General features: G+C 37.6%; 2 protein-coding genes across 7 annotated transcripts in view; one reads left to right on the forward strand and one right to left on the reverse strand.

Annotated features, from left to right (window-relative positions):
- LOC127443798 (coronin-2B) overlaps positions 1–18,297 on the forward strand; it is a 66,289-nt gene extending 47,992 nt beyond the window's left edge. For 5 of the 6 annotated variants that reach the window (XM_051702736.1, XM_051702725.1, XM_051702708.1 and 2 more), the window contains 10 exons: positions 6,238–6,354; positions 7,351–7,500; positions 7,791–7,955; positions 8,895–9,014; positions 9,421–9,525; positions 9,797–9,893; positions 10,088–10,200; positions 11,705–11,795; positions 12,122–12,261; positions 13,998–18,297. In XM_051702736.1, coding sequence (XP_051558696.1) covers positions 6,238–6,354; positions 7,351–7,500; positions 7,791–7,955; positions 8,895–9,014; positions 9,421–9,525; positions 9,797–9,893; positions 10,088–10,200; positions 11,705–11,795; positions 12,122–12,261; positions 13,998–14,153 — 1,254 coding nt within the window. In that variant the 3' untranslated portion in view covers positions 14,154–18,297. The remainder of the gene's footprint in view (positions 1–6,237; positions 6,355–7,350; positions 7,501–7,790; positions 7,956–8,894; positions 9,015–9,420; positions 9,526–9,796; positions 9,894–10,087; positions 10,201–11,704; positions 11,796–12,121; positions 12,262–13,997) is intronic. The other variant, XM_051702716.1, reaches the window with a different exon arrangement.
- Positions 18,298–19,685: 1,388 nt separating this feature from the next.
- On the reverse strand, positions 19,686–26,926 carry LOC127443918 (acidic leucine-rich nuclear phosphoprotein 32 family member A-like). The gene is made up of 7 exons (XM_051702986.1): positions 26,760–26,926; positions 24,437–24,586; positions 24,209–24,331; positions 23,145–23,349; positions 22,908–23,017; positions 22,744–22,798; positions 19,686–20,575 (listed from the first exon to the last, which is right to left on the reverse strand). The coding sequence occupies exons 1-7, from the start codon at positions 26,811–26,813 to the stop codon at positions 20,511–20,513; spliced, it is 762 nt and encodes a 253-aa protein (XP_051558946.1). The 5' UTR covers positions 26,814–26,926; the 3' UTR covers positions 19,686–20,510.
- Positions 26,927–27,160: the final 234 nt, after the last annotated feature.

The raw sequence follows: 27,160 nt of genomic DNA on the forward strand, positions 1-27,160 counted from the left end.
TAAATAAAAACAGGTAAAAACCAATCTAAGCTTGTTGGCTGGTCTTAGCTGGTCACCCAGCCTGGTCAGTTGGATGGTTATAGTCTGTCTGGGAGAACCAGCTGAGCACCAGCTTTGCCAGTCTTGGTAACCAGCTTAAACCTGCCAACCAGCTTCTTTTTTTGTTTCTTTTTTTGTTTTTTTTCAGCAGGGACTTAATCGAAAAGGCTCAACTGTGGTTAAAAAGTGCACACAACTCAACCTTGTTGACACTAAATGCATTCCTAAACCATTTTACTGCAAATATGCATAAAAAGGACACTGTCTAGAACAGAACAAAACTAGTCTGGAGGAGGCCACTGCTAAATGATACAATACACAAGTTCATAATTTGTATTATTTGATGAAAAGAATATAGGCAGTGGTCTTCTGATCTGTGGGGGATCTCTCACCATGATCACCTACATGCTGAATAGAATCATTTATTCCCTGAAGGAAATTGATCTCTTTCAGAAGGGTTATATTCTGTCCAGAGGGCACAAATTAGTTAGTCAAATTAATTAGCAGAACTTGCCAACTTTTTTTTACTGTTGCTATTGCCCTATTGCCCTATTGCCCATGTTTATGGCATTCTTTGCTGTAAGCTTTAAGAACAGTATGCTATCATCATCATGCTCTTAATGATGACTCAAATCCCTCACCTTGTAGCTTGACCTGCTTTAGATCTTAAATCTCTCCTATACCCTGTTTACAGGTGAGTAAAATCTGAGTAGTGGGCAAAGAGCAGATGCTTTCCCTTTGATCTCTGGCTTCAATGCTGTAAATTGGAAAGCTCTGCAAGTTGTAACCTCCTGGCCACTGAAACTGATATTACCATGGTATAGGCCAATTAATGTGAACATCAATGTGCTTTGGCTGGATCAGAGTATATTTTCTTATGTCTGCTTCTTTAGGAAAGATAAATGACATGGGTAGCAGTCATAACATATAAAATTAAGATAGAAGGCAAGCTACTGCATTCTAAAGATACAAAATGTAAAAAATTCAAAAGGGAATCTAATCTTCCCAGCATGTAACTACATTTCATGAGCAGCACAGTCAAAAAGACTGACACAAAGAATGGCACACAGACAAAGCCATTTATCATTGACATGACAATGAGATTTTAGCATGTCCAGTTCTTCCTCCCAGTCATCGCCTCTTTATTCTGTCTTTTCTTCTGTCCCTCCTTTTGGGTGCATCCGGTCACGCAACACTACCCAGTGTGCCTACAGACCCTCGGTCAGAGTCTCAGCCAACTTAGAGAAACCATCAATAGAACTTTTGTGATGAACATTCAGAGTCATCCAGTTAATGTGTAATGTAGAAGGCCAGCTTTGTGTGCTTTTATGCCCTTAATATGCTCATTTTGCAGAGTGTGTGACTCCAGCTGGGCTCCCAGGCCTTGAAAGAGCAGCTGACAGAGTTCAGTCCCTCGGACTTCCGCATATGTGCTCCTCTGGACACATCGTGGGGCTCAATTTTCTCCCATTTTCATCATACACCATCTCTCTCTCTCTCTCTCTCTCTCTCTCTCTCTCTCTCTCTATATATATATATATATATATATATATCACTGTCTGTCTCACTTTCTTTCTTTTTCTCTGTAGAATCTGACATCCCAGCAAAGTTTGATTGCATAAAATACTTCATGGGACATTTTTTGCCACTATCACTGAAATCTGGCATTCATCATGTGAGGCTATTTAATAACTAATAATAGTCTCACCTTGGCTGTATGATATAACCAAAGATTTTAGATTTTAGCTTTTTGAATGATCAAACAACCAACATCATACCCACTGTTTGTTTATTAACAACTTATAATGCCTTTATTCAGGCCAAGGCCATAAGTTGACCCTGAATGGTCAAATAATTTCTGTCTGTCTATTATGGGATCAGCAATAGTATATTTTCTGAGAGAAATCCAGACACATGGGAGCAATATAGTGGTTGAACGTTGGCTTTCAAATAGAATTCCTCATGACAAAGGAGCTTCAGTTGTGGAATAGAAACAGCATACTGAAGCCACCATGAGATGGCCCAGAGAAAAAGGAAAAAAAAAGAGCATGAATAGAATGCTGTGGTATTCACGATGATGTCATCATTAACTGTTTAACTATTTGGAAGCACAATTCCTTTCCTTGACCTGCCAGGCAGCTGTTGACAAAAATGTGTTACGGGGTTTTGTAAAGGTTTGGGATGATATCAGATTTCTTAAATAATGAACTCCCCTCTAAAAATACTAAAAGGCAAAAGTATTATGCAAACACACACACACACACACAAACACACACACGCACATAAGAGGGAGTCTGGGCCATCTGGCAACACTGATAGGAAACTGCCAACTGGACTACCCTGCCCAAAAGCCCTTTTAGAAATTTGTTCAAAAGCCCTTTTTACTAGACCCACATCCATTTTTATAATGCCTTGGTTAGCATACTGTACACTCAGAAAACTAAAATGCCCCTTGTTCACAGCTGCGTTCAAGAGCCATGGAAAGGTTTAGATTTAGGAGTATGCTTAATAATGTTAAATAGCCTAGACTTTAGAGATGACTAGTGCTGGCCAGTCATGGCTGAATCAAAAGCAGCAATTTTCTTGTGATGTGGTAGTGTAAATCTAGTGTTAAATCCAGCTGTGCATATGAGAGTGGTTCCACACTCTTTTATCCTCCTGCTGTCTCTAAATATCTAAGAATGATCATTTGCTATTAGGCAGGCACTCATAGCAAAGCTACTGCATATATGTGCATGGAAACGTTCTTAATCTCTGCGTTAAAAAACTTTTTATATGTTTTATTGTAGATATTTTAGTTTATGCTGATATATGTGTACTGTTTGCACTTGACAAGATTGCTGTTAGTGCATTTAGCTGTAACTGTTAGAGAGAGAAAAGACAATCCAACCCGAACCCATGAGAAGTCGTATGAATTTGTTCAAGATGGCTAATTCGTGAAAAGCGAAAGTTCCACGTGTCGAACGTTGTTTACATGCTTCTTAATTTTATGCCATAACTCAAACCTCATATCGAAACCTAACCATAGAGTAGAGTCCCAAAGCACGATTTGAAGCGGAAAGAGTATGTTATATACAGTATGACAAAAGAAAGTAATTGTCACGTTTTAGGTGATGTGGGAGAGTCACCAGATTGGCTGTTGTAAAACTCCTAACTGAATTTGTACGGTTCGGTGTGTGAACCGTACAACCGTCAGCTTTCTGTGATAATAAAGGAAATAGCATCATAAATGAACGTTTTATTTGACAATAATATATGAATAGCCTGAGGTCTCCTTATACTGTATTCAGTAGCCATTGAAAGAACACAAACAATTGCACAAATTTGACTGATTATTTTCTGGGCTGGCCCATAATAATGTTTTCATGAATCTTATATCTTTAGAAGTAGACAATGTGACAATAATTGAAGTGTGGCTCATCAAAGTCTGGGGCCGGTTGCATAAAACTTTTTAGACTAGTCTTACTAGTTAGTCGTCTAAAATTTTGGACATAATTTTTTCATTCAGTTGCATAAAAACTTAGATCGGTCTAATTTAAGACCGAAATGTATGACAGCACATCCCTAGGCTAACTTTTGTTTACATTTTATGTTGTCATGGAAAATGAAAATAACAGATGAGCCAGTGGGGGCTTCAGTTGAGATTTTGAAGAATACTTTGACTTCTACTATGGTAACAAAATGTCATGTGTTTTTAATTATTTGGGTTAAAATCACTAAATCTGTTAATTAGAATTAACTTTGAAGCATTGTATTAATCTATTAAGCAAATATTTTCAGCGAATGAAAATGTATGTATTGAGCATCCACACTCTGCCATTTTAAAAAAAAAGTTGTTCAGTGTTTTACTTTTCCAACAATGCAATGTGAATTAAACTGTCTTACTAAAGACAGCTGTGAGCTTTTTTTTTTTTTATGCAACATGCTTTCTATGGCATCTTTAGCCAGTCAGACTAATTGTTAGAAGAAGTCTTAAGTTAATGGCTATGTTTATGCAACCAGCCCCTGAAGAACTTTTCTGCTTCAATTTGTCCCCAAGGATGCACCATATTTTGGCACCATCCTTGCTTCTTTTACATTACGTTATCAATTTAAAGAATCAATTGTATTTCAAAGATTAAATTGAAAGAATATTTATAACATCAAGCCAGACTTATTGGAAGTCTAGACCTTGGCACATTCACTGACATCATAATTAGGATAATCACATGGCTTTACCCAATACATCAAATATATTACTATCCTTATCTCCTTTTATCTCCTCCAACTGTAAGATCACAGACAGTGACTACTGAGAGCCTGATGTCAGGCCAACACATCTGTGTCAACAACCCATACTGTGGATCAGTTTAAAAGCCATCATGTATGTACTGTAGTGTAAGAAAACACTTGTCGTACATTAAAAAAATTATAAAACCTCTGCTAAATTCTGAACAACAAACTGAGTGCTTTGGCCACAGTGGTAAAAGCTTTGACATTTTATAATCTGTTATATATTTTTTTGTGTGTGACATTTCAACATTCTTACCCCAAAAAAAAAAAATATTAGATTAAGCCCACCCACCTCCCCCCAAGCAATTGCTGTGCTAATTTAATGTAGTTATACAACACAGAACAATTCATGATTTCCATTATATGAATGTAGGAGAATAACACAGGAACTTCAGATATGGGGAAAAGAGCGAATAATAACATTCAAAATATCTTCAGAAACCAGCATGTTTGAAATTGCAGAGCTATTATACAATCCCAGTGCATTTCATTGAAACCCTGACCTATAGATGAAGACTTCCTAAACCAGCACACTCAGGGTGCACTCAAGCATGACCTGAACTACAAATCCCAACGGACCTCAGAATGAAGTCAATGGACTGAAGTGACATCAAACATTCATGATGACATCATGATTGACATTCTAAATGTTTACTGTATGACTATAGAGATGTAGCTCCCCATAGTGGACATTTGTGTGCATTACTAAGGAGCTGTATTTGTCCACGTGATAATGGTGTGGACCTTAAATATCTCCATAATTATTGTTATTTGATTAATAATAAAATGTCTGTTTATCTTGTTATATTATGTTATATGTGTGTGTTGTTGTTTTTGTTGTTGTTGTTGTTGTTGTTGTTGTGTGTGTGTGTGTGTGTGTGTGTGTGTGTGTGTGTGTGTGGGCAGGTTTAAGTGGTTTACAAGGACATTTTTTTAGGTTACAAACTGGTAATTACAAGGGTATTATGCTATAAATGTGGTTTATGAGGACATTTCTAGTGTCCCCATAATTCAAATCGCTTAAAAAAAAAAAACATACTAAACGATGTTTTATTGAAAATGTAAAAATGCAGAAAGTTTTTTGTGAGGGTTAGGTTTAGGGGTAGGGTTAGGTTTAGGGGACAGAATCTATAGTTCATACAGTATAAAAATCATTATGGCTATGGAGAGTCCTCATAATGATAGCTGCACCAACATGTGTTTGTGTGTGTGTGTGTGTGTGTGTGTGTGTGTGTGTGTGTGTGTATATATATATACACTGATCAGCCACAACATTAAAACCACCTGTCTAATACTGTGTAGGTCCCCCTTGTGCCGCCAAAAAAGCACCAGCCCGTCTGGCACAAACAATCATCCATGCGATTATCTAATCAGCCAATTGTGTGGCAGCAGTGCAGTGCATAAAATCATACAGTTATGGGTCAGAAGCTTCAGTTAATTTTCACATCAACCATCAGATTGGGAAAAATGTGATCTCAGTGATTTGGACTGTGGCATGATTGTTGGTGCCAGACGGGCTGGTTTGTGTATATCTGTAACTGCTGTGCTTCTGGGATTTTCATGCACAACAGTCTCTAAAATTTACTCAGAATGGTGCCAAAAACATCCAGTGAGTGGCAGTTCTGTGGACGGAAATGCCTTGTTGATGAGAAAGGTCAACAGAGAATGGCCAGACTGGTTCGAACTGACAAAGTCTACGGTAACTCAGATAACCGCTCTGTACAATTGTGGTGAGAAGAATATCATCTCTGAGATGCGGGTTGGCGCTGTTTTGGTGACAGGAGGGGGACATACACAATATTAGGCAGGTGGTTTTAATGTTGTGGCTGATCGGTGTATATACAGTATATATATATATATATATTCATATTCCTTGTCATATTGAAAAAATACATCAGATCAGTAACCTGTGGTTCCCTCCCGCAGTTTGGCCGTATCGAACCTCACTATCCAAAGGTCTGCGGTCACCAAGGCAACGTCCTGGACATAAAATGGAATCCTTTTCATGACAACATAATCGCTTCTTGTTCAGAGGACTCTTCTGTGAGTAAGCTAAAAGTGTAACAATCACCACAGTGATCAAATTATTTATCAATCATGTACAAAATTGATAAAAACCCCATTCTGTTTAATTTATTTATATTTTCATAAATGGAAAACCTGCAATACTTTTTTTGTTACATTTAACAGTGATTCAAACAATCTTTATGTATTGCCAGAATAAAGCAGGGTCAGTGAAATCTGTTCCCACAACTTTCAAGTGATGTCTAACGCACCATGAACTTATTACAGGGACAATTCCCTTGGAGCATTCTGGGGTTAAGTGTCTTGCTCAAGGGCACAATAGTGATGGCTCATTCATCACTATTTGCTGAGATAAAACCAGCAACCTTCCAGTTACCAGCACTGAGCCTTAACCAGCATACCAAGGATAGGGATAAATAATTCAAAGTTAAATATGGATTTATGTAAATACAGTATGTCTCCTTAACTTTTATTATGAAAATACCTTTTCTTTTTCACATCATTTTAAGTGACCCTGTGAAATAAGAAGAAATATTAAAAGAAGTAGATACAGTATTTAAGTGAATGTTAACTGTATAATTTTACACAGTAGCACAAATATCCCAGCGCTTTTCTCAAGACCTCCATAATGAGTGACCAGGAAAAACATATTATTAATACACGGCTCTCTGGAATGCTTGATTCCAATTGGTCAGTCATTGCATTCTGCTGTCAAATACTTTTTGAATATTGACCATTAAACATATTTAATTTACCATTTTCCTATTATGTTTATCATTCAAATTAGTTTGTGTTCTCTGATACAAGACATTTTTTGCTTGTATACTAATGTAACCTTCAGTCATCATAGATTATATTCCATTTTTGTTCTTAAATTGCACTCTTAATCAAGGCTTGCTGAGTATAAAAGAGTTTAAATGTGAAAGCCTAAAACCAGCTTGATGTTACCATGATGCTTTTGTTTCAAAAGTGATATTTGTGTGTTTTGCATCTTTGTGTTTGCCTGTGTGTCAGGTGCGAATATGGGACATCCCTGATGGTGGACTGAGAAGAAATTTGACCGAGGCTGTATTAGAATTGTATGGCCACAGCAGGCGTGTAGGCCTCATAGAGTGGCACCCAACCACTAGTGGCATTCTCTTCAGTGCTGGCTATGACTATAAGGTAATTAATTCTTTCACAAACAAAATTTTGACATTTTAAAATTCAATATTATGAGATATTAAATTATATGTGATATAAAATGAGTACTCAATGACCTGAATTAATCATTTGCCAATAACAGTCAGTCCAGAAGATCAGCTTATTAACTGACTAAAGATATTTGTAATTGTCTGCATTGTCAACATAGCTTTGCAGAAATATTTGAAGTATATGAGAGAGAGTGTATCTTAGAAATTAGAGTTTTAGAGTATCTTAGTTGTGACTCTACTTTGCTTGCTCTCTCCCTACAGATCCTGATTTGGAATCTTGAGATTGGGGAGCCGGTGAAAATGATTGACTGCCACACAGATGTGATCCTCTGTATGTCGTTTAACACTGAGGGAAGCCTACTGGCCACCAGCTGCAAGGACAAGAAACTTCGCGTCATCGAGCCCCGCTCTGGCAAAGTGCTACAGGTGTGGACTGTCTGGAGTCTAATCTGTCTGAAGTTAATCATAGTTACATCTCATGAAACCTGTCAAGAACATGCCCTGGTCAAAAGAAAGAAATAAGAAATTATATTTTGCTAAATAATATTTTGCTAATAAAGCCTGTTTTTAGGTCTATTAACTTGACATTGACATTATTTTCATAACAGTTTTCATAATACATTTCTGGTAATTCTCATTACTTTAATGACAAAAAGAAAACTAAAACCCTAACATCTAAAAATAAATCTAAAAAAATTTGATTACAGTATGTTTAATTAAATTCAGTAAAAAGTACTGTATAACAAAACTGGGAATCTAATTAATTTTGTATTTAAATTAATTTCATTAAAATGAATCAGTCTTTATATTAATGAGAATGTGTGGGGGAAATGTGCTTAATTGTCAGGAAAAAATGCACACATCGGCTTCATTTTTTTATGCAAAATATATTTTCTTTTTTGTTTTTACTTTTTATTTTGAGGTGAAATGTAACCTCGACCTGTGACCTGGATAAACACTAATTCATGTAGTCAGAAGTAAGCAGATGCACAAAAACAATGACTCACTCAAGCCAAATGCCAGTAAAATTATGTTCATAGCTCCTGCAGTCTCTACTCATTCCCTATTAACAGGTTGTAGATTTATGGTATTGAACAACAGTACAAAGTTTATGCCACATTACCTTTAATAAATGAACACATTAGCAAATTATCTATACGGACAGAATACAACACTGTTTATCTTGAGAAGGAGTCTGAGTTTATGTTTTGATGTTGACTGACTCCTATGACAGAGAAGGATAGTATTCTTCTTAACCATTTATATTTAGAGGATCCAAAGATCTTCATGAATCCTGATTTTACAGATGCACTATTGAGAAAATAGTGTGCACATTCAGTTATGTTTGTGTTTAATGTTGTCAAGCAGGAGGCAAACTTCAAGAACCACAAAGTGAACCGTGTTGTGTTCCTAGGCAACATGAAACGACTTCTGACGACAGGTGTGTCCCGCTGGAACACACGACAGGTTGCTCTTTGGGACCAGGTGAGAACAACCTGTGTGTGTGTGTGTGTGTGTGTGTGTGTGTGTGTGTGTGTGTGTGTACTTTCTGTCTGATTAATTCCCAAAACTCAACCAGAAATGAACCTTGTACCAGATATCTACATTGCCTTAAAGATATCACCCCTCTGAAAGTCATTATATTTTCTTCTCATCTTCTCCCCTGTAATTACTGTGTTATAATCACATTCATTGTTTCAGCTAAACAGCTACACTTAACTGCAGTGGAAAGAGAATGTCTGTAAAGAAAATAGTTGCTTTGACCTTACCATCAATTAATTTTTGGGGTTCTGAGATAGCCCTGAACATTTCTCCCTTTCAGAAAAAAAGGCTTTTTGTGTTAAGTTTTTATTTTATTTTATACTGTGTTCACTGTGTCTCTCAATGACAGGAGGATCTGTCCATGCCTATCATTGAGGAGGAGATTGATGGCCTGTCAGGCCTGCTTTTCCCTTTCTATGATGCAGACACACATATGCTTTACCTAGCAGGCAAGGTACGCATTACCCCATAGTGACAAGGATTCCTAAATGCAATTGTACTGCCAGTAAATGTATATTACATGTTGAAAAATGCTGGTTGAATTTAATCAATTAAATTAAATTAATAAATTAATTGTTATTGAATTAAACACAGAAAAAAAAAAGAAAACATATTGATGGAACAGTAGGGTAATACATTATGATATTGCAGAGTTGTTTGATCAGATTGCTAGATGATCACTTTAGAAAAAAACTTTTCTTTGAACTGACTAAGTGTAATTGAAGGGTGATGGGAACATCCGGTACTACGAGATCACCCTGGAGAAGCCCTACTTGCAGTATCTCATGGAGTTTAGGTCCCCTGCACCACAGAAAGGGCTTGGTGAGACTGCATCTACATCTATTGATGATCAGACACCAGCATCCTCTGTAAAATGTTGTTGGGTCTTTGCATCTATAGCCTTATGTAGATAATAGCACTTCCTTTTATTTTCTCTGTATGTTCTTCCTCAGTAAAGCAAAAATATATTGTGTTTTGATTATCCAAAAAGACAAAGCCAATGTGTGTTCTGATAGGAGTGATGCCGAAGCATGGGCTGGATGTAGGAGCGTGTGAAGTCTACAGGTTTTATAAGTTGGTGACTCTGAAGGGCCTGATCGAGCCTATCTCTATGATCGTGCCTAGAAGGGTGAGCATAAGCACCATGACCTCACTCCACTATTAGTTTACTGTGTCACCTACAGTACATCTTATTAACATGTTTTTGCATCTTGCGTTGCAGTTTTACTAAATAAATTATTGAGAACTTTATACAGTTCCACTGAAGGATGAGAAATTTGTGCTAGATGTATACCTTGACCTTGTGTGAGGTCCCTGGTTATAGTTGTGTATCTTGCCAACATGTCTTTTTTAATTCAAAAAGTCTGACGGGGTGCAGGAATCCATCAACTCTGGGGTCCTGGTGTAACTGTCACATCAGGCAGATCAGAGTTGTGAGCCAAGTAATAACCTGTATGTGAGACACAGAATGCTCCATATACACTGGGCATTGGCAGGCTCTCCCATTATCTGAAGGCTTCAAAAGCAACCCCACAATGTCTAAACAAGCCAAAGAAATTCAGCACCAGATGCTTTTTCAGTATATCCAGCTCTGATCTCTATCTAACTATCCACATCTATCATTAATATTAAAAAGAAAGATTGGATGCCAACAGTTTAACCCATGTTCAAAGCATTAACAGAGTACATGCACTATATGGCCAAAAATCTGTAGTTTTAAAATAAGTTACCTTTTTCACATTCTGGAGCAATCAAAGGCACAATGATAAGATGATTCTCTTAGTAACTCTATGGGTATCTCATGGTTGTCTCACCTTGATTTGAACCTGCCATATTTGCATTACCTGCCCAGAGCCTTAGAGGGATAGTTCACCCAAAAACTTAAATTGTCTTTTACATTTACTCACCCTCATGCCATCCCAGATGTGTATGACTTCCTTTCTTCTGCAGAACACAAAATATGATTTTTAGAAGAGTATCTCTGTAGGATCATTCGATGCAAGTGAATGGGTACCAAAATGTTGATGCTCTAAAAAGCACAACGGCATCATAAAAGTAATCCATACGACTCCAGTGTTTTAATCCATATTTTCAGAAGTGATATGATAGGTGTGGGTGAGAAACAAATCAATATTTAAGTCCTTTTTTGCTAGAAATTCTTCTCCCTGCCCAGCAGGGGGCAGTATGTATGAAGAATATGAATCACTAAAAACACAAGTAGAAGAATGTAAAAGTGATCTGTTTCTCATCCACACCTATCATATCGCTTCTGAAAACATTAATTTAACCACCGGAGTCTCATGGATTACTTTTATATTAACTTGCGTGATTTTTTTTTTTTTGCTTCAAAATTTTGGCACCCGTTCACTTGTATTGTATGGACCAAAAGAGCTGAGAAATTCTTCTAAAAATCTTCATTTGAGTTCAGCAGATGAAGTTAAGTCATACACATCTGGGATGGCATAAGGGTGAGTATATGATGAGAGAATTTTCATTTTTGGGTGAACTATCCCTTTAACAACTTGGCCATCACCTCATGCACTCATGTATTTAAAAATACACAGAGATTCTAATTCTAATTTAAATATACAAATAGTGTAAAAACAGTAAATGAGAGCCCTGTTTCCTTGCAGTCAGAGACATATCAGGAAGACATATACCCCATGACTCCTGGGACAGAACCTGCACTTTCTGCTGATGAGTGGCTCAGTGGAATCAACAGAGGTGAAGACTAAAATTCACAGTTATTTTCTGAAAAAAAATAAATAAACAAAATAAAAAAAAACTGAGATGTTAGTGGACTTAACTAACTGCTAAACTTTTAAACAGAAAAAAAAATAGCATGAGATGTTGAGATAATTGATGTTGAGATCATATATGACCAGCCAGATATTGCTAATTTTTTCTCGATAATCCCTGAAATGTATTAATCATGGCTGACTGCAGATAGGACATTTCTACAATGGCAATCAACAAATTGCCATTGTAGAACTTCTGTTCTTTGCATGATGCTGCATCTAAGCTAACTGTTTTTACATGTGCACACCTAGGCCCTGTTCTCATGTCCTTGAAAGAGGGCTACAACAGGCCCAACAAGCTGGTATTCAAGGCCCCTGTAAAGGAGAAGAAGAGTGTGGTGGTCAATGGGATTGACCTGCTGGAAAATGTGCCTCCCCGTACAGAGAATGAGGTGAGCATTTTATTACAGAGGTTCTCTGAAGATTTATTATGATTGTTTTACAACCCCAATTCCGAAAAAGTTGGGACAGTATGAAAAATGCTAATAAAAACAAAAAGGGATGATTTGTAAATTATATTCACCCTTTTCTATATAGAAAGCACTACAACTAAACGTTATATGATGTTTTTCCTTGTGAATTTAATTGTTTTTTGAAAATGTACAGTAATTTTAAATCAGTTGATTTCAACACGCTCCAAAAAAGTTGGGTCAGTCGAGTGTTTACCACTGTGAAACATCACCATTTCTTCTAATAACATCTATTAAGCATTTGGGCACTGAAGACACAAGTTTGTTAAGTTCAGAAAGTGGAATTTCCCCCCATTTATCCATTATGTAGGTCTTTAGCTGCATAATTGTATGGGGTCTTCATAATATGCCACACATTCTCAATTGGAGATGGTCAGAACTGCAGGCAGGCCAATCTAGCACCCACACTCTCTGCTTCACAGCCATACACTTGTAATCCGTGCAGTATGTGGTTTGAAGATGTCCTGCTGGAAAATGCAGGGATGTCCCTGGAAAAGATGGTGCTGGATGGCAGCATATGTTGCTCCAAAATTTGTACATGTCTGTCTGCATTCATGGTGTTCTCACACAGTTACCCATGCCAAGGGCACTGACACACCCCTGGCCCATACAGAGACTGGCTTTTGGACCTGACGCTGATAACAGCTTAGATGGCCTCTTTGGCCTGGCTAACACGACGGCTGAGTTTTTCAAAAAACTATTTGAAATGTGGACTCTTCAGACCAAAAAAACACAGTTCCACTGTTCTACTTTCCATCTAAGATGAGACCGAGCCAAGAGAAGTCAGCAGCGCTTCTGGACAGTGTTAATGTAGGGCTTCTGCTTTGCGTAGTAAAGTCTTAACTTGCATCTGTGGATGCAGCGGCAAGTGGTTTTGACTAACAAAGGTTTACTAAAGTTATCCCAAGCCCATGTTCATGATATCCATTACAGATGAATGGTGTTTTTTAAGTTAGTGACGTCTGAGGGATCAGAGATCACGCACATTCAGAAGTGGTTTTCGTTTTGCCCTTTACGCAACGAGATTTGACCAGATTCCTTGAATCTTTTAAATATATTGTGCACTGTAGAGGGTGAAATGCCCCAAATCCTTCCAATTTGTCTTTGGGGAACATTGTTCTCAAAGTGCTGGATTATTTGCTGAAGAATCTGTTCTTGAATGATCCTTGCTCTTGAAGGACTAGGCTGTTTTTGAAGGCTCCTTATATACTATGACACGATTGCCTCACCTGTTTAACATCTCCTGTTTCACATTGCCTTGTTATTTTAACTCGTCAAATTTTTATTGGCTTAAATTGCCCCTTTTTTTGGAGTGTGTTGCAATCATCTAATTTGATTTTTTTTTTTTTTTGAAAAAAAAAAACAAAACAAAAAAACAAGGAAATTCACAAGGAAAAACATCATATAATGTGTAGTTGTAGTACTTTCAATATAGCAAAGGGTGAATATAATTTACAAATCACTCCTTTTGTTTTTATTAGCATTTTTCATACTGTCCCAACTTTTTCGGAATTGGGGTTGTATTGAAGGGACAATTAAACAGAGAAATTGTATGTGTGGGTATAATTTCTTGCTGATAGTGTGTGTGTGTGTGTGTGTGTGTGTGTGTGTGTATTTGTATGTGTGTGTGTGATAAACCTGTGCATTGTCCTCTGCAGCTCTTGCGGATGTTCTTCAGGCAGCAGGATGAGTTGCGACGACTGAAGGACGAGCTCACTCAGAAGGACATTAAGATCCGACAGCTTGAGCTGGAGCTCAATAACATAAGAAACAGCCCAAACAACAATAACAACAGCAATGATAGCAGCATTTGACATGAAATGTTTACTGTTTCTGTTGATTTCCTGTCCTAAAGTGACACTATATACAGTAAGCCTCCAGCACTGCTGACACTCCACATGGGCCTCCTCCTTCCTAACGGTCCAATATTCTCCTTCCAAGATCCCTGCAGACCAAGTGCTCGTCTTCATTAAGCAGTGTTTCACACTTGACCACCAGTGTTGACCCCACAGCGACCATGTGCTATGTTGACTTTATTGGAGTGATGATTCAATACTCTCCCTTCAAATGTCCTTCATTCACAATACCAATCTACCTGCGGTAGCTCTTTCTATATACAGTGAAGAGGTACACAAGACTCACAAATACATAAACTGGCACCACCCACAGGTAGGTGGGGAGGTGCAGTGGGTTATGAACAGAAAGGGCTCCTCTTTCCTTTTCTTTATCTTTCTTAAAGGGTTAGTTAACCTAAAAATGAAAATTCTGTCATTTACTCACTCTCAACAAACCGGTATGACTTCCTTTCTTCTGTGTAACACAAAAGGAGATGTTAAGCATAATGACAGCCTCAGTCACCATGCACTTTCATTTTATGGAATAAAATGCAATGAAAGTAAATTGGTGACTGAGACTAACATTTTCCTTTTGTGTTCCACAGAAGAAAGGAAGTCATAAGGATTTGGAACAATATGAGGGTGAGTAAATGATGAAAGAACTATCTCTTTAACCATTCTCTTTCGTGTAATTGTAATCCCTTCCTCTCTTTTCTCACAAATGAATGTTTACTGCAAGACTGGTAGTCTTGCATTGAATTGGTTTTGACTTGGTACAAGCTAATAATTGCAGTATCATCTCATAATTTTAGTCTTACCTAGATTTAATTATTAGAATTATTTATTTAATTCTTTTTTCCTTATTAGTAATTGTTCTAAATAGCTCAGTAAATGTCATATAGAGTCATGGCTATTAAGACAGAGATAAAAAGTATTGTAAGGTTTAAGTATTTTAATGACTTTAAGGTCAAATAGAAATGCTTCACCAATCAAGCTGTCTTCTCATGAGAACAGTGGTACTGTTAAATAGGTTTGTTATGATAGTACCCACAGTGCTGATTGAATTGAGAACGGTGTTCAAAAAACACAGTTCAGCAATACACAATTGATGATATTTATCCAAATGACACCCTGAAGTATTGGGTTATTACTCAATTGAGTTGGGGACTGTGGTGACTCTTTAGTTGCTCCTCTTCACATTGTGCAAGTCAGTTTATAGAGGCAATTCAAATGGGTCGATAAAGCAAGTAAGTTAACTTACTGAGAAGATTTTACAGTGTGAAAAAACAAGCAACATCAGAATTAATTTTATACACTGATATACACAAATACACTGGTGGCCAAAAGTTTGGAAAAATGGGTTTGGAAAGAAATTGGTACTTTTATTCACCAAAGTGGCATTCAGCTGATCACAATGTATAGTCAGGACATTAATAATGTGAAAAATTACTAATACAAGTTGGAAATTTTTTTTTAGAACTTCTTAAACTTCTTCAGAGTTCTCATCAAAAAAATCCTCCACGTGCAGCAATGACAGCTTTGCAGATCCTTGGCATTCTAGCTGTCAGTTTGTCCAGATACTCAGGTGATATTTCACCCCACGATTCCTGTAGCACTTGCCATAGATGTAGCTGTCTTATCGGGCACTTCTCACGCACCTTACGGTCTAGCCGATCCCACAAAATCTCAATGGGTTTAAGATCCATAAAACCCTTTTTCAATTATCTGTTGTCCAATGTCTGTGTTTCTTTGTCCACTCTAAATTTTCTTTTTGATTTTCTGTTTCAAAAGTAGCTTTTTCTTTGCAATTCTTCCCATAAGGCCTGCACCCCTGAGTCTTCTCTTTACTGTTGAACGTGAAACTGGTGTTGAGCGGGTAGAATTCAATGAAGCTGTCAGCTGAGGACATGTGAGGCATCTATTTCTCAAACTAGAGACTCTGATGTACTTATCCTCTTGTTTAGTTGTACATTTGGCCTTCCACATCTCTTTCTGTCCTTGTTAGAGCCAGTTGTCCTTTGTCTTTGAAGACTGTAGTGTACACCTTTGTATGAAATCTTCAGTTTTTTGGCAATTTTAAGCATTGTATAGCCTTCAGTCCTCAAAACAATGATTGACCGAAAGCTTTTTTGCTACTTAAGACATGCCAGTCTATTGCATACTGTGGAAACTCAAAAACAAACACAAAGATAATGTTAAGCTTCATTTAACGAACCAAATTGCTTTCAGCTGTGTTTGATATAATGGCAAATTATTTTCTAGTACCAAATTAGCAATTTAGCATGATTACTCAAGGATAAGGTGTTGGAGTGATGGCTGCTGGAAATGGGGCCTGTCTAGATTTGATCAAAAATGACTTTTTTCAAATAGTGATGGTGCTGTTTTTTACATCAGTAATATCCTGAATATACTTTGTGATCAGCTGAATGCCACTTTGGTGAATTAAAGTTCCAATTTCCTACTGACATTATGTACATTATTCCAAACTTTTGGCTGCAAGTGTATTCAAATCTTGAATGGAATCCACTAATTGTAAAATCCAATTAATTAGTAACAGATGTACATTAGTATTAGACACTGACACTGTCATTTCATAAGGATCTGGGTAAGTAAAGTTCGAAGGAAAAGTTAAACTGACCACTCAAAGAAAGAAAGAGATGGAGAGAGAGGTCTGGCTGGTAGATTTTTGATTGAACAGTTAATCTAACTGTAAGACGACACACTATGTTTAAACGGATAGTTCCTAAAAATGAAAATTCTCTTATCATTTAATCACTCTCATGCCATCTCAGATGTGCATGACTTTCTTCTGAACACAAATGAAGATTTTTAGAAGAATATCTCAGCTCTGTAGGTCCTTATAAAGAATGGTGGACAGAACTCTGAAGCTCCAGAAAGTATATAAAGGCAGCATAAAAGTTATCCAGACGACTCCAGTGGTTAAATCCATTTCTTCTGAAGCAATATGACAGGTGTGAGTGAGAAACAGATCAATATTTAAGTCCTTTTTTACTAAAAATCTGCCCTCCTATTCATGTTCACAAGAGGACTGAGTTTTTTTTTTTATGATAATGATTAGCATCTTTTGTTCATATCAACACCTACTGGGCAGAGAGGAAAAAAAGCAGGGATAAAGAAAGGAAAATAATAAATAAATCATATTTGCACAACAGCCCAATGGGTGGCGATATGCACGAAAATGCAATGCAAATGCAAAAAAAAACAAAAAAAAACTGAAGAACTTGTGCATTAGAGGGCTGTTTGAAAGTAGACTTGTAGTAAAAAAAAAAAAAAGAAGAAAAAAAAAGGATGTAAATATTGATCTGTTCCTCACCCACACCTATCATATTGTTTCTGAAGACATTGTTTTAACCACTGGAGTCATGAAATATTTTTATGCTGCCTTTATGTGCTTTTTGGACCTTCATGTGCATTGTGTGGAACTATAGAGCTGAAATATTCTCCTAAAAATCCTTGTTTGTGTTCAATAGATGAAAGTAAGTCATACACATCTGGGATGGCATAAGGGACAGAAAATTATGAGAGAATTTTCATTTTTGGGTGAACTATTCCTTTAAGACTGACTGTGATTGAAAAAGCATAATGAAACACTGTTCTTTTTATTATTAAAAATTCATTTAAATCAAACCTATTTAATGATTCCATTTTCAAATTTTGTTTAGTACCACCTCCTGACAATTTATAATTTTATTATGCCACAAAATACAGGTGCAGTCATGCTCTTTATGTCACGCTCCTCTGTAATGGTTACCCTATTAATTAGAACCAGAACAGATTGGTTGTGCCCTTATAAAATAATCTGAAAGCTAAGAACAAACTTTACCAGCTAATCTTACAAAAAAGGGTGTTTTTAAAGTTGAATGGCACATTTAATGGGCCAGTTGTGGCCAGGAGAAATATGGTGATCACTTCATTCTTAATTCAAATCAGTAATTAAAGCCCTCAGCCCTCAGACTTTAATCAACCAGCATGGAAAGCAAGTTGGTTTGCCTTTGAATACAGCCAGTGAGTGTTTGATATTTTCTTGCTGTAACTATTTAATGAAAAACAATATGAACCTCAAGCTTTGTAAATATTTTGCCTCATAAAATAATAACGCAAACTCCTGTGCTCCGGTTTCATTTTTGCATAGTCTGATAATGTGTTTTGAGGGAGAAAGTGCACTTCAATCATTCTGACATTAGGGAGCAGTAAAGCCACAGTCTTTGGCAGAGCATTGGAGTTCACATATCATGGATCAGACAGTGCACAGCATTCATGTGTGTTAAACAGCAACATTAGAGGATTTCTGACAATATACAAAACGTTCAGGGGATACAATGGGTAATATCCTAGCCTACGTAGTAGACTTCAAAACCAATACGTGAAATGGGCAATCAGTGAGGATCAGTTCCCTTCCTGCTCAGATACTTGTAAGGCCCTACAACGTGACTGGAACACTCATCTGTAGAATCCAAATTCTCACGTGCCTTATAATACATAGTGTACAATTTTTGGTTGCAGAGGTAGGGGGATATTCATTTAAATGTTCACAGTGTGAGGTGCCTGAAAATCTGCAGTACTCGGGCCCTTAATTTTGTCAGAGAATACACTCGCTGCCAACACAAGCACAATTATTGACGAAATATTTTATAGTGACAATATTGGCCTGAACAACTATGCATGACATTAGGCTAACCTTTGGCTTTGATTAAAATTAAAAAATAAAAACATGAATGGGTAATGACTACTCTGTGTTGCTCAATTTATTATGGATAACTGTCTGACAACAGTATGTCACATTTAACAGAAGGAAACTGCATGCAAAGTAAAAAAAAAAAAAAATCCCGCGGGGGAAATTAATGTGGGGAGTGGAATGTACTCAAATGGTACATTGAAACCAATTGTCTCGACTTATTGAAGACTTTAATTTACCTGTCCATCTTACACAGAAAAATATGTCAAAGGACTGTGCGTTGAGGCAATCTGTCCACATTGTATATTAGAGGCACCTACAATTTTTTTTTTTTTTACAATGCATGCAAGGCTTTCATGTTCAAGTTAATAAAGCACCATAAATGCTTATACAGTAAATATTCATTTGAACAAAAATGTTGACTTATTCATGTGAAATTTGAAGTCTTCGTTTTAATAAAATTTTCCATCAGAATGATCTGACAACCGGATACAGCTCAATTCAAATTATGCATGCGTTCTATTTAAATCAGCATGTTGCTTCCAAATATTTACATAACATCCAGTTATGAACTCCCCCCCCCTAATATATATGCTATTTTCCCTGAGCTTCACAATGCAATTTCACTTCATAATCTTAAACCTGAAATATCAGTGCTGTACACTTGCCATCTCTTAACAAGACTCCAAATACATAATCTATCGACCAAGTGTGTAATCATTGTTTATTACAATCTCATTACAATATGTGGACTTTCTGTGGCCATAAATATCAAAGTTGGCTGTTACACACATTTAAAATGACCATACAGCTGCTTGTGTTTTCATTCATTTTATTACAGTTAATGGTTACAACTGAGATTATTTGTGAAAATGTCTGCCATTATCAAAGGGAATCAGAAAAAAATATATTTGGTCATTATTTACAAAGAACACAAAACCTCTGAACTATCCACACAAAAGGGAGAAGGGGTTTAGGACTCATTTGACAAGGGCAGACATTCAGCTCTGAACATTAAAAAATAAAATAAGTCACATTGAGAGGTTGAACGGTGCATGTCCAAGCAGACATCATGATCTATTCTTCATGCCCAAACAGCACATCACATGGTGGTGGTGGTGGTGATGATAAAAACACCAACTAAACGCAATACACAAATCAAAGATGCAATAAAAAAAGAAAAGGAAAAAAAAAAGTGTGTTAGGAAATGTTCTTCCTTGAAAACCAGTAGTCAACTTTAAAACAGAGTCAGCCATGCACTTCTAAAAGGTTTTTGGTTGTTTTTTTCTTTTCTTAATACATAAGTCATCAGAATTTAGGCATCACCAGTACAGAGAGGGGAGAATTACAAAGAGCATACTGGTCTTTTTTCCCCAACAATCAATTTCAACAAGGTGTTGTCAGCCATTTGAAGAGCTTTAGGAGAAAATTAGGGAATCAAACTGAAAGTACAAACCAAACCAAAAGAAAAACAACAACAACAAAAAAAACATAAGCTAAAAAACAAATATTTAAAAAGATGTCCTCGTTTATACTACCCCACCCCCTACCATTTGAATACCTCCCCCAAACCATCCCAGAGTGACAATATGACAGATATACAGGGGTTAAACGGTCAGATCACAATAGGGAGTGCATGTTCAGTCATCATCTTCCTCCCCTTCCTCATCCAGCTCTCTTTTCCTCTTCTGACCCCGCTCCTCATCTGTAAACATAACACAAAGTTTGTCATTTCATTAGGGCCCAAGCACTGAAAGTGCGGAGGAACCTATTGTTCTTCTAAGGATTATTATTATTATTATTATTCTTTTCAAGGTTTTTTTGACTTTTGGGGTACTTAACATGCATGAAAAATTTTTGCACACACACAGAGTCGTTGGCCATTAAGGCTGGGCAAAAGTTCACGCATGTAAGACTGTTTCTGTAGCACCCCCATTTTCACCTACAGTCACCAAAACGGGTACATATATAGTTCTTATCAAGCCGGACAACTTTCATAATTATAGTTATTTGCTCCGCCAAACAGGAAGTCGCCATTATGGATTATTTGAAAATTGCAGTCTCTGAACTTTTAAATACTCCTCCTAGGGGATTCATGAGACTGTCACCTCATTAAGACAACATTATGCCAAGACACTGAAGATGGCACTACCTGGCAGCAGGAGGTGTGGCTCTTACAACAGACTTTAAAATAGTCCTCTTATATTTACCCAAATTGCTTAAAAATTGTTTAGAACTATGTCAAATGCCAAATGCATGTGTCCACCTTGCATTGCTTTCCGAAAGCCACTGGGTGGAAATGGACTCATGGTGCTTGATCGTCATCACTGCTTGCAGCTATAATTATTATTATTTAAAAGTTTTCGGTACTTTTGAGGTACTTAACCTGTATGAAAACTCTTGAAATTTTGCACAAACATCAGAGTCGTTGGCCATTAGGGCTGGGCAAATTTGCAGGGGAGGGTGGGGGGGGTCAGGAAGTCAGCCTTTTAAATACTATGTCTAGGGGATTCATATGACTGGCATTATGCCAAGATATTGTAGATGCTAAATTGAGAACTGATTTTTTATATTTTGAATGGTGTCGCCATGGTGATACAATAAATGAATGGCAAAAAATGGAAAGCAGGAAGTGCTTTATATCTTTTGTGTGCATTGAGTGATTTTTGATGAAAATTCAGCTCTATGTTTGGTAATGAGGGCTGATCACATTGATGCGGCTATTATGGATCACGGTCATAGTGCCACCAACTGGCAGCAGAAAGTGACTTTGAAATAGCCCTCCTTTTCCATAGTGCCACCAACTGGCAGCAGGAAGTATGGCACTTTTAACAGACTTTGAAATAGCCCTCTTACGTTTACATGAATTGCTTCAAAATTCTTCAGAATAATGTCAAGACACTACTGATGTAAATTTGTAAAGGGATATTTAATCTTAAATACTGTTGCCATGGCAATGCATTAATTGTTATTATTCCTTCTTATTGTTGGGTGTTTTTGAGGCACTTGACATGCTTAAAATTTCATGAAATTTTGCACACACATCAGAGTTGTTGGCCTTTAGCTCTTGGCAAAAGTTCACGCATTGGAGTGTGGGGGGCTCTGTTGTGCCCCCTTTAAAATGGGTGTGTAAGACAGTCTCTGTAGCACCCCCATTTTCACCTAGTCACCAAAATTGGTACATATATAGTTCTCATCAAGCCGGACAACCTTCATGATTATAGTCGTTAGGTCCGCCCTACAGGAAGTCTGCCATTTTGGATTTTTTTTTAATATTGCAGTCTCTGAACTTTTAAATACTCCTCCTAGGGGATTCATGAGACTGTCACCACATTTAGACAACATTATGCAAGACACTGAAGATGCTAAATTGCGAACAGATTTTGATATAACGAATGGTGTTGCCATGGCAAGGCATTAAATTAATGGTGAAAAATGGGAAACAGGAAGTGTCTAATATCTTCTGTGTGCAATGTGTGATTTAGATAAAAATTTAGATGTATGTTTAGACTTGGGGGCTAATCACATGGATTTGACTATTTTGGGTCACGGTCATAGCGCCACCACTTGGCAGCAGGAAGTGTGGCTCTAACAACAGACTTTAAAATAGTCTTCTTATATTTACCCAAATTACATCAAAATTGTTTAGAATAATGTCAAATGTATGTGTCCACCTTGCATTGTTTTCCAAAAGCCACCGAGTGGAAATGGACCAGTTGTGCTTGGGCCCATTATTGCTGCTTGCAGCTATATTTTATTTTGGTTTTCTTTTACTTCCAATAACAATGCTTTCCAGCATTAAATAGTCACTCACAGGTGAACTTTATAATAATTATTTGTGGAAACTTTAAAATGCTTAAACCGTTCACTTACCGATGTCTTCCTCATCATCTACCTCTCCGTCATTTAACTCCTCTTCTTCCTCTTCCTAAAATTAAGGAAAAAAAAATGGGTATGAGTTAACTCCAGGTATGTGTGTTTGTATAGGGAAAAAAACAAAAAAAAAACAAAGGGTATCATTATTTCCTAGTATTCACCTCTCCACTGAGGTCTTCCTCTTCCTCCTCTTCTCCCTCTTCCTCATCATCCTCCTCTCCTTCCTCTTCATCTCCTGGAGCTGCATCTTCATCATATTCCTCTTCTCCCTCTGTAAACACAATTGGGTCAATGAAAACAGAATTCAAATCAAGATTCAAAACATCATATGGAGGCTATTGGGAATGAGTTTGCATTTACATGAGGCCAGACTGACATTACAAATCAATGGCACATACCATCTTCATCATCATCATCATCATCATCATCTAGCCCTTCAACGTAAGCTTCAGTGTCAGAGTCTGGTGCTTCTTTATCCTCTTTGTCATATCCATCAAGATACGTCAACTGAGGGAGCAGCTTGAAAACATTTTCCCTGTAGTCATTCAGGTTTGTCACCTCACAGTTGAACAAGTCTAAACTTTTCAGGCTTTCCAATTTTTTCTGGAAAAAGACAGGTTGTCAAAAAAATTATTCAAGCACGGCCATTATTACTTAAACAGAAATGTAAAATTTGTTATTCAAGATTATTATTACAAGTATTAAAGAATAGTTCACCCAAAAATGGAAGTTCTCTCATCATTTACCCTCATGCCATCCCTGATGTGTATGACTTTTTCTTTTGCTGAACACAAAGATTTGTAGAAAAATATTTCAGTTCTGTACGTCCTCACAAATTAATTGAACGGTGGCCAGAACTTTGAAGCTCCAAAAAGGACATAAAGGTAGCATTAAAGTAATCCATATCTTCTGAAGTGAGAAGATAGGTGTGGGTGAGAAACAGATCAATATTTAAGTCATTTTTTATTATAAATTCTCCTTCCTGCCCAGTAGGCGGCAATGTGCACGAAAAACGTGAATAGCCAAATAACAAAAGAAGAATGCAAAAGTGGCGATTTAGAGTAAAAAAAAAAAAAAAAAAGACTTAAATATTGATCTGTTTCTCACCAACACATCATATCGCTTCTGATGTTATGGATTTACCACTGGAGACTTATTGATTACTTTTCATAAAGGCAGCGTGCCTTTGTGCTTTTTGGTGCTTCAAAGTTCTGCACACCATTCACGTGCATTGTATGGACCTACAGAGCTGAGATATTATTTTAAAAATCTTTGTGTTCAGCAGAAGAAAGACATACACATCTGGGATGGCATGAGGGTGAGTAAATGATGAGAGAATTTAAGTTTTTGGGTGAACTATCCCTTTAAATATTCTTTATTAATGGTGTGTACCTTGTAATATACAAGAACTTAAAAAAATAAAATAAAATAAAAACCCTTGATGTCAATGAGTGTGGCTTACCAGGGGTTCAATAGTGCTGAGGTCTTTAATTTTGTTGCCACTTAGGTTGAGATGAGTGAGGTTGGGACACTTTTCTGCCAGTACCTCCAGACCCCCTGAGATTCTGTTATCGCTAAGCTCGAGCTGCAGAGAACATGAATCAGTGATGCAGTATTAATAAGACTGTGCAAAACTTCCAATAATACTTTTTAATACTTTTAAAACAAGACAAAAATAATTGGCTATTACCTTTTTGAGTTTGTTAAGCTTCGGCAAATTGGCAACTGATGTTAAGCCTACATTGATTGTGCTTAAAAATTCCAGCTCCTCAAACTCATCTGTGAGGCCTTCAATTTTGCCCTCATTTGACCGACAGATGTCAAGCACAAGCTCTTTCACCTGGTAAAAGTGCACATGAAATAAAGAAAAGATTAAGACTTTTACACAACATTTATTACAGTCTGTACCTGTGCAACTTCCAACCACCAGGGAGTTCTTAAGTTAGACAAGGTGGTTTATGTGGCTTAAATTCAGTCACATCCCTGCCAAGCAATAGTATCCACTGTATATTCAGGGATGTAAACTCACAAGAGGTGAAAATAGCAGTTGTTCCAGATGTATATTTTTTTTTCTGTTGATTTGTTTGTTGTATTAAAAGCTTTTTAACAGTTTAAGCTTAAAGTAACCCTTTCAAGCATTTAACTAAGGAAAATGTCGACATTTTAACCATAATTTTAGCTTGTGGAAATGTGAAAGGTGAGTGATTTGCATCCCTTATTGTGTCGCTCAATCAGAACAGTAACCATATGTGGTCACTATTGGAAACAAACGTGGGAAACGGGTTGTTAGCTCTATGTTAGCCTACACAACAACACATAGTGCCGTTCATTATGTCCAGAAGATTCATACGTTAATCAACACGATTAGGAACACAAATACATATGTGGCCAGGACCATATTGAGTTGTGATCTACAGTAATAGATACAGCAGCATGTTTCAGTGCGTTGTCGCGTTTGCGTGACAAAAATCTCACACTTGACTCCCACTCCGTATACCACACACAACAAAATGGCTGACTCCGCAACAAGCAGCGTACACGACCTTCCCGTGTCTAGGGTATTTTTACTATAGTGTTTGCATGCTCAAACGGCAAACAAAAACACACGTAAATGATAGGCTGGGTGTTTCGCCACTAAATGCATTACATTCTCTTGGAAGAGCAAAGACACGAGGACGGACCCAAGAATCCTCGAGTAGGAGGGGCAGAAAAGCGCATGATAATGCAACGGGGTTGCTCTTTAAGCGAAAGGCATTGACTTTCGTGCAATAAAAACGAACTTTTCGGCTTCATACACGCTCGACTCTCAGTAGTCAACGGTTCTGGGCCAGACAAAAGGACTGAGGCGGCAGCAGCGCTTCTCCGCTCGATTAAATGCCGTGCGTCTTTGTTGCTGGTTAAAATGGCGGCGTGTCCTAGATCTTAAACTAGAGCAGCGCAGCTTCAAGTTGCGTCGCGCTCACACAAGCGCCCAGTGCATGGCAATAACAAGACGAGCCACACGCCGAAAAGCGCTTTATGCCGCCAGTGGAAGCGCGCGGTGAGGACGTAGCTGCACGCTTATGACATTTTAATTACAAGTTATAATACGTTTAGGTATGTGTAAAGGAGCAATTACAGGGACCTTGACAATGTTACACTGAATTCATCCGAGAACATAGTTACACTTGTGGGAATTTGAATATACATACTAACAAAAAACACCGGCTGCTGATTGTGTCTTTGCATTCTGGTAATGCCGTCATATAATGCTGTTTTAAATAGGACTGGGCACCTTTACGCAACTAGATATGCCGTGACACGATTATTTCAACACCGCGATTGAACAGCAAATGCGCGCATTTTCCTTTAATCAAAGATGTGAATATTAACGTCACGAAATGCCACGGTAAGACTCCGATCAATATATATATATATATATATATGCAAATGCTTTGAGAAATGTAAATGCTTTCGATGTACGTTAAAAAAAATCCTGGACAGATGCCTCGAAATTCAGTTGGCTGGTCAGGTTATCATAAGCCATCTGTCAAATCGTCTGCACAGCATTTCGCAAATTTTGTCCCACAAGTTACTGAACTGGCCAACGACCCCTGTGACTGGCAAGTGTGATTGCTGAATTGAAAATGTGTGTAAGAAAGCGTGAGAGAGGCATAAACTGTCTGGAGGCTACTTTTGCAGCTCTGGGGATGCAAAGGAAAAGGGCGCGTTCAGGGGCTACAAAGTTACAAATATGGCTTCTCACGCCGCTTCCCTTGTTTATACACTCAATGCATGGAGGCTCTTACAGTTTCATCAATCAAACGATCTATCGAAAGTTGAAGAGTATCAGTAGAACTATTGCGGTACACCGAGATAGCAATATTCAAGGGTCCAGGCTTGTAAGAAAGTCGCCGCAAACTTTTCATTCAAGACATCATCAACATCTACCGCTGTCCATCCACGCAGCACAACTACTCTAACCAACAGTTTTAATATAACGCTATCCTTCGGGAGGTAATAAACATGCTTACGTCTGATGGCGTTCGGTTCCGCAACTCCAGGTGAATTCTCTTTTTCATATCCATTTTGCTGGCCTCTAAATGAGTGATTTAAACCAAAGAGCGCAGTTAGACTTGGGAGTCTTTGCTGCACATTCAGCTATAGCCTCTTAAACTAGCTGTTGCGAGTCTCACAAACTTGATGCCTCAGTGGGTGGGAGTTGGGTGTGGGATTGTCGTCACCGGCGACCAATTAGAGAGGCGGATTGAATTGTGAAAACGCATACAACCAGCGCGGCGACCAATCAGAGCTCGATCAGAAACTGGGTGGGGCTACAGGAACAGTTAGGTTGATCCAGCGAATCTGTTTTAGGGTGACATCTATGCGATAAAATCAACCGAACTGTCGAAGGCGCCAGAGACTTAAAAAAAGT

Source organism: Myxocyprinus asiaticus, chromosome 1 (genome assembly GCF_019703515.2).
Source record: "Myxocyprinus asiaticus isolate MX2 ecotype Aquarium Trade chromosome 1, UBuf_Myxa_2, whole genome shotgun sequence".
Classification (NCBI taxonomy): domain Eukaryota; kingdom Metazoa; phylum Chordata; class Actinopteri; order Cypriniformes; family Catostomidae; genus Myxocyprinus; species Myxocyprinus asiaticus.

Bases quoted from the DNA above. Each gene is read 5' to 3' on its own strand.
- LOC127443918 (XM_051702986.1), bottom strand. From the start codon at position 26,813: ATGGATATGAAAAAGAGAATTCACCTGGAGTTGCGGAACCGAACGCCA. The intron at 24,332-24,436 runs GTAATAGCCAAT...TGTTCTCTGCAG, and splicing joins AGCTTAACAAACTCAAAAAG to CTCGAGCTTAGCGATAACAG. The intron at 23,018-23,144 runs GTATGTGCCATT...TTGTGTTTACAG, and splicing joins TGATGATGATGATGAAGATG to AGGGAGAAGAGGAATATGAT.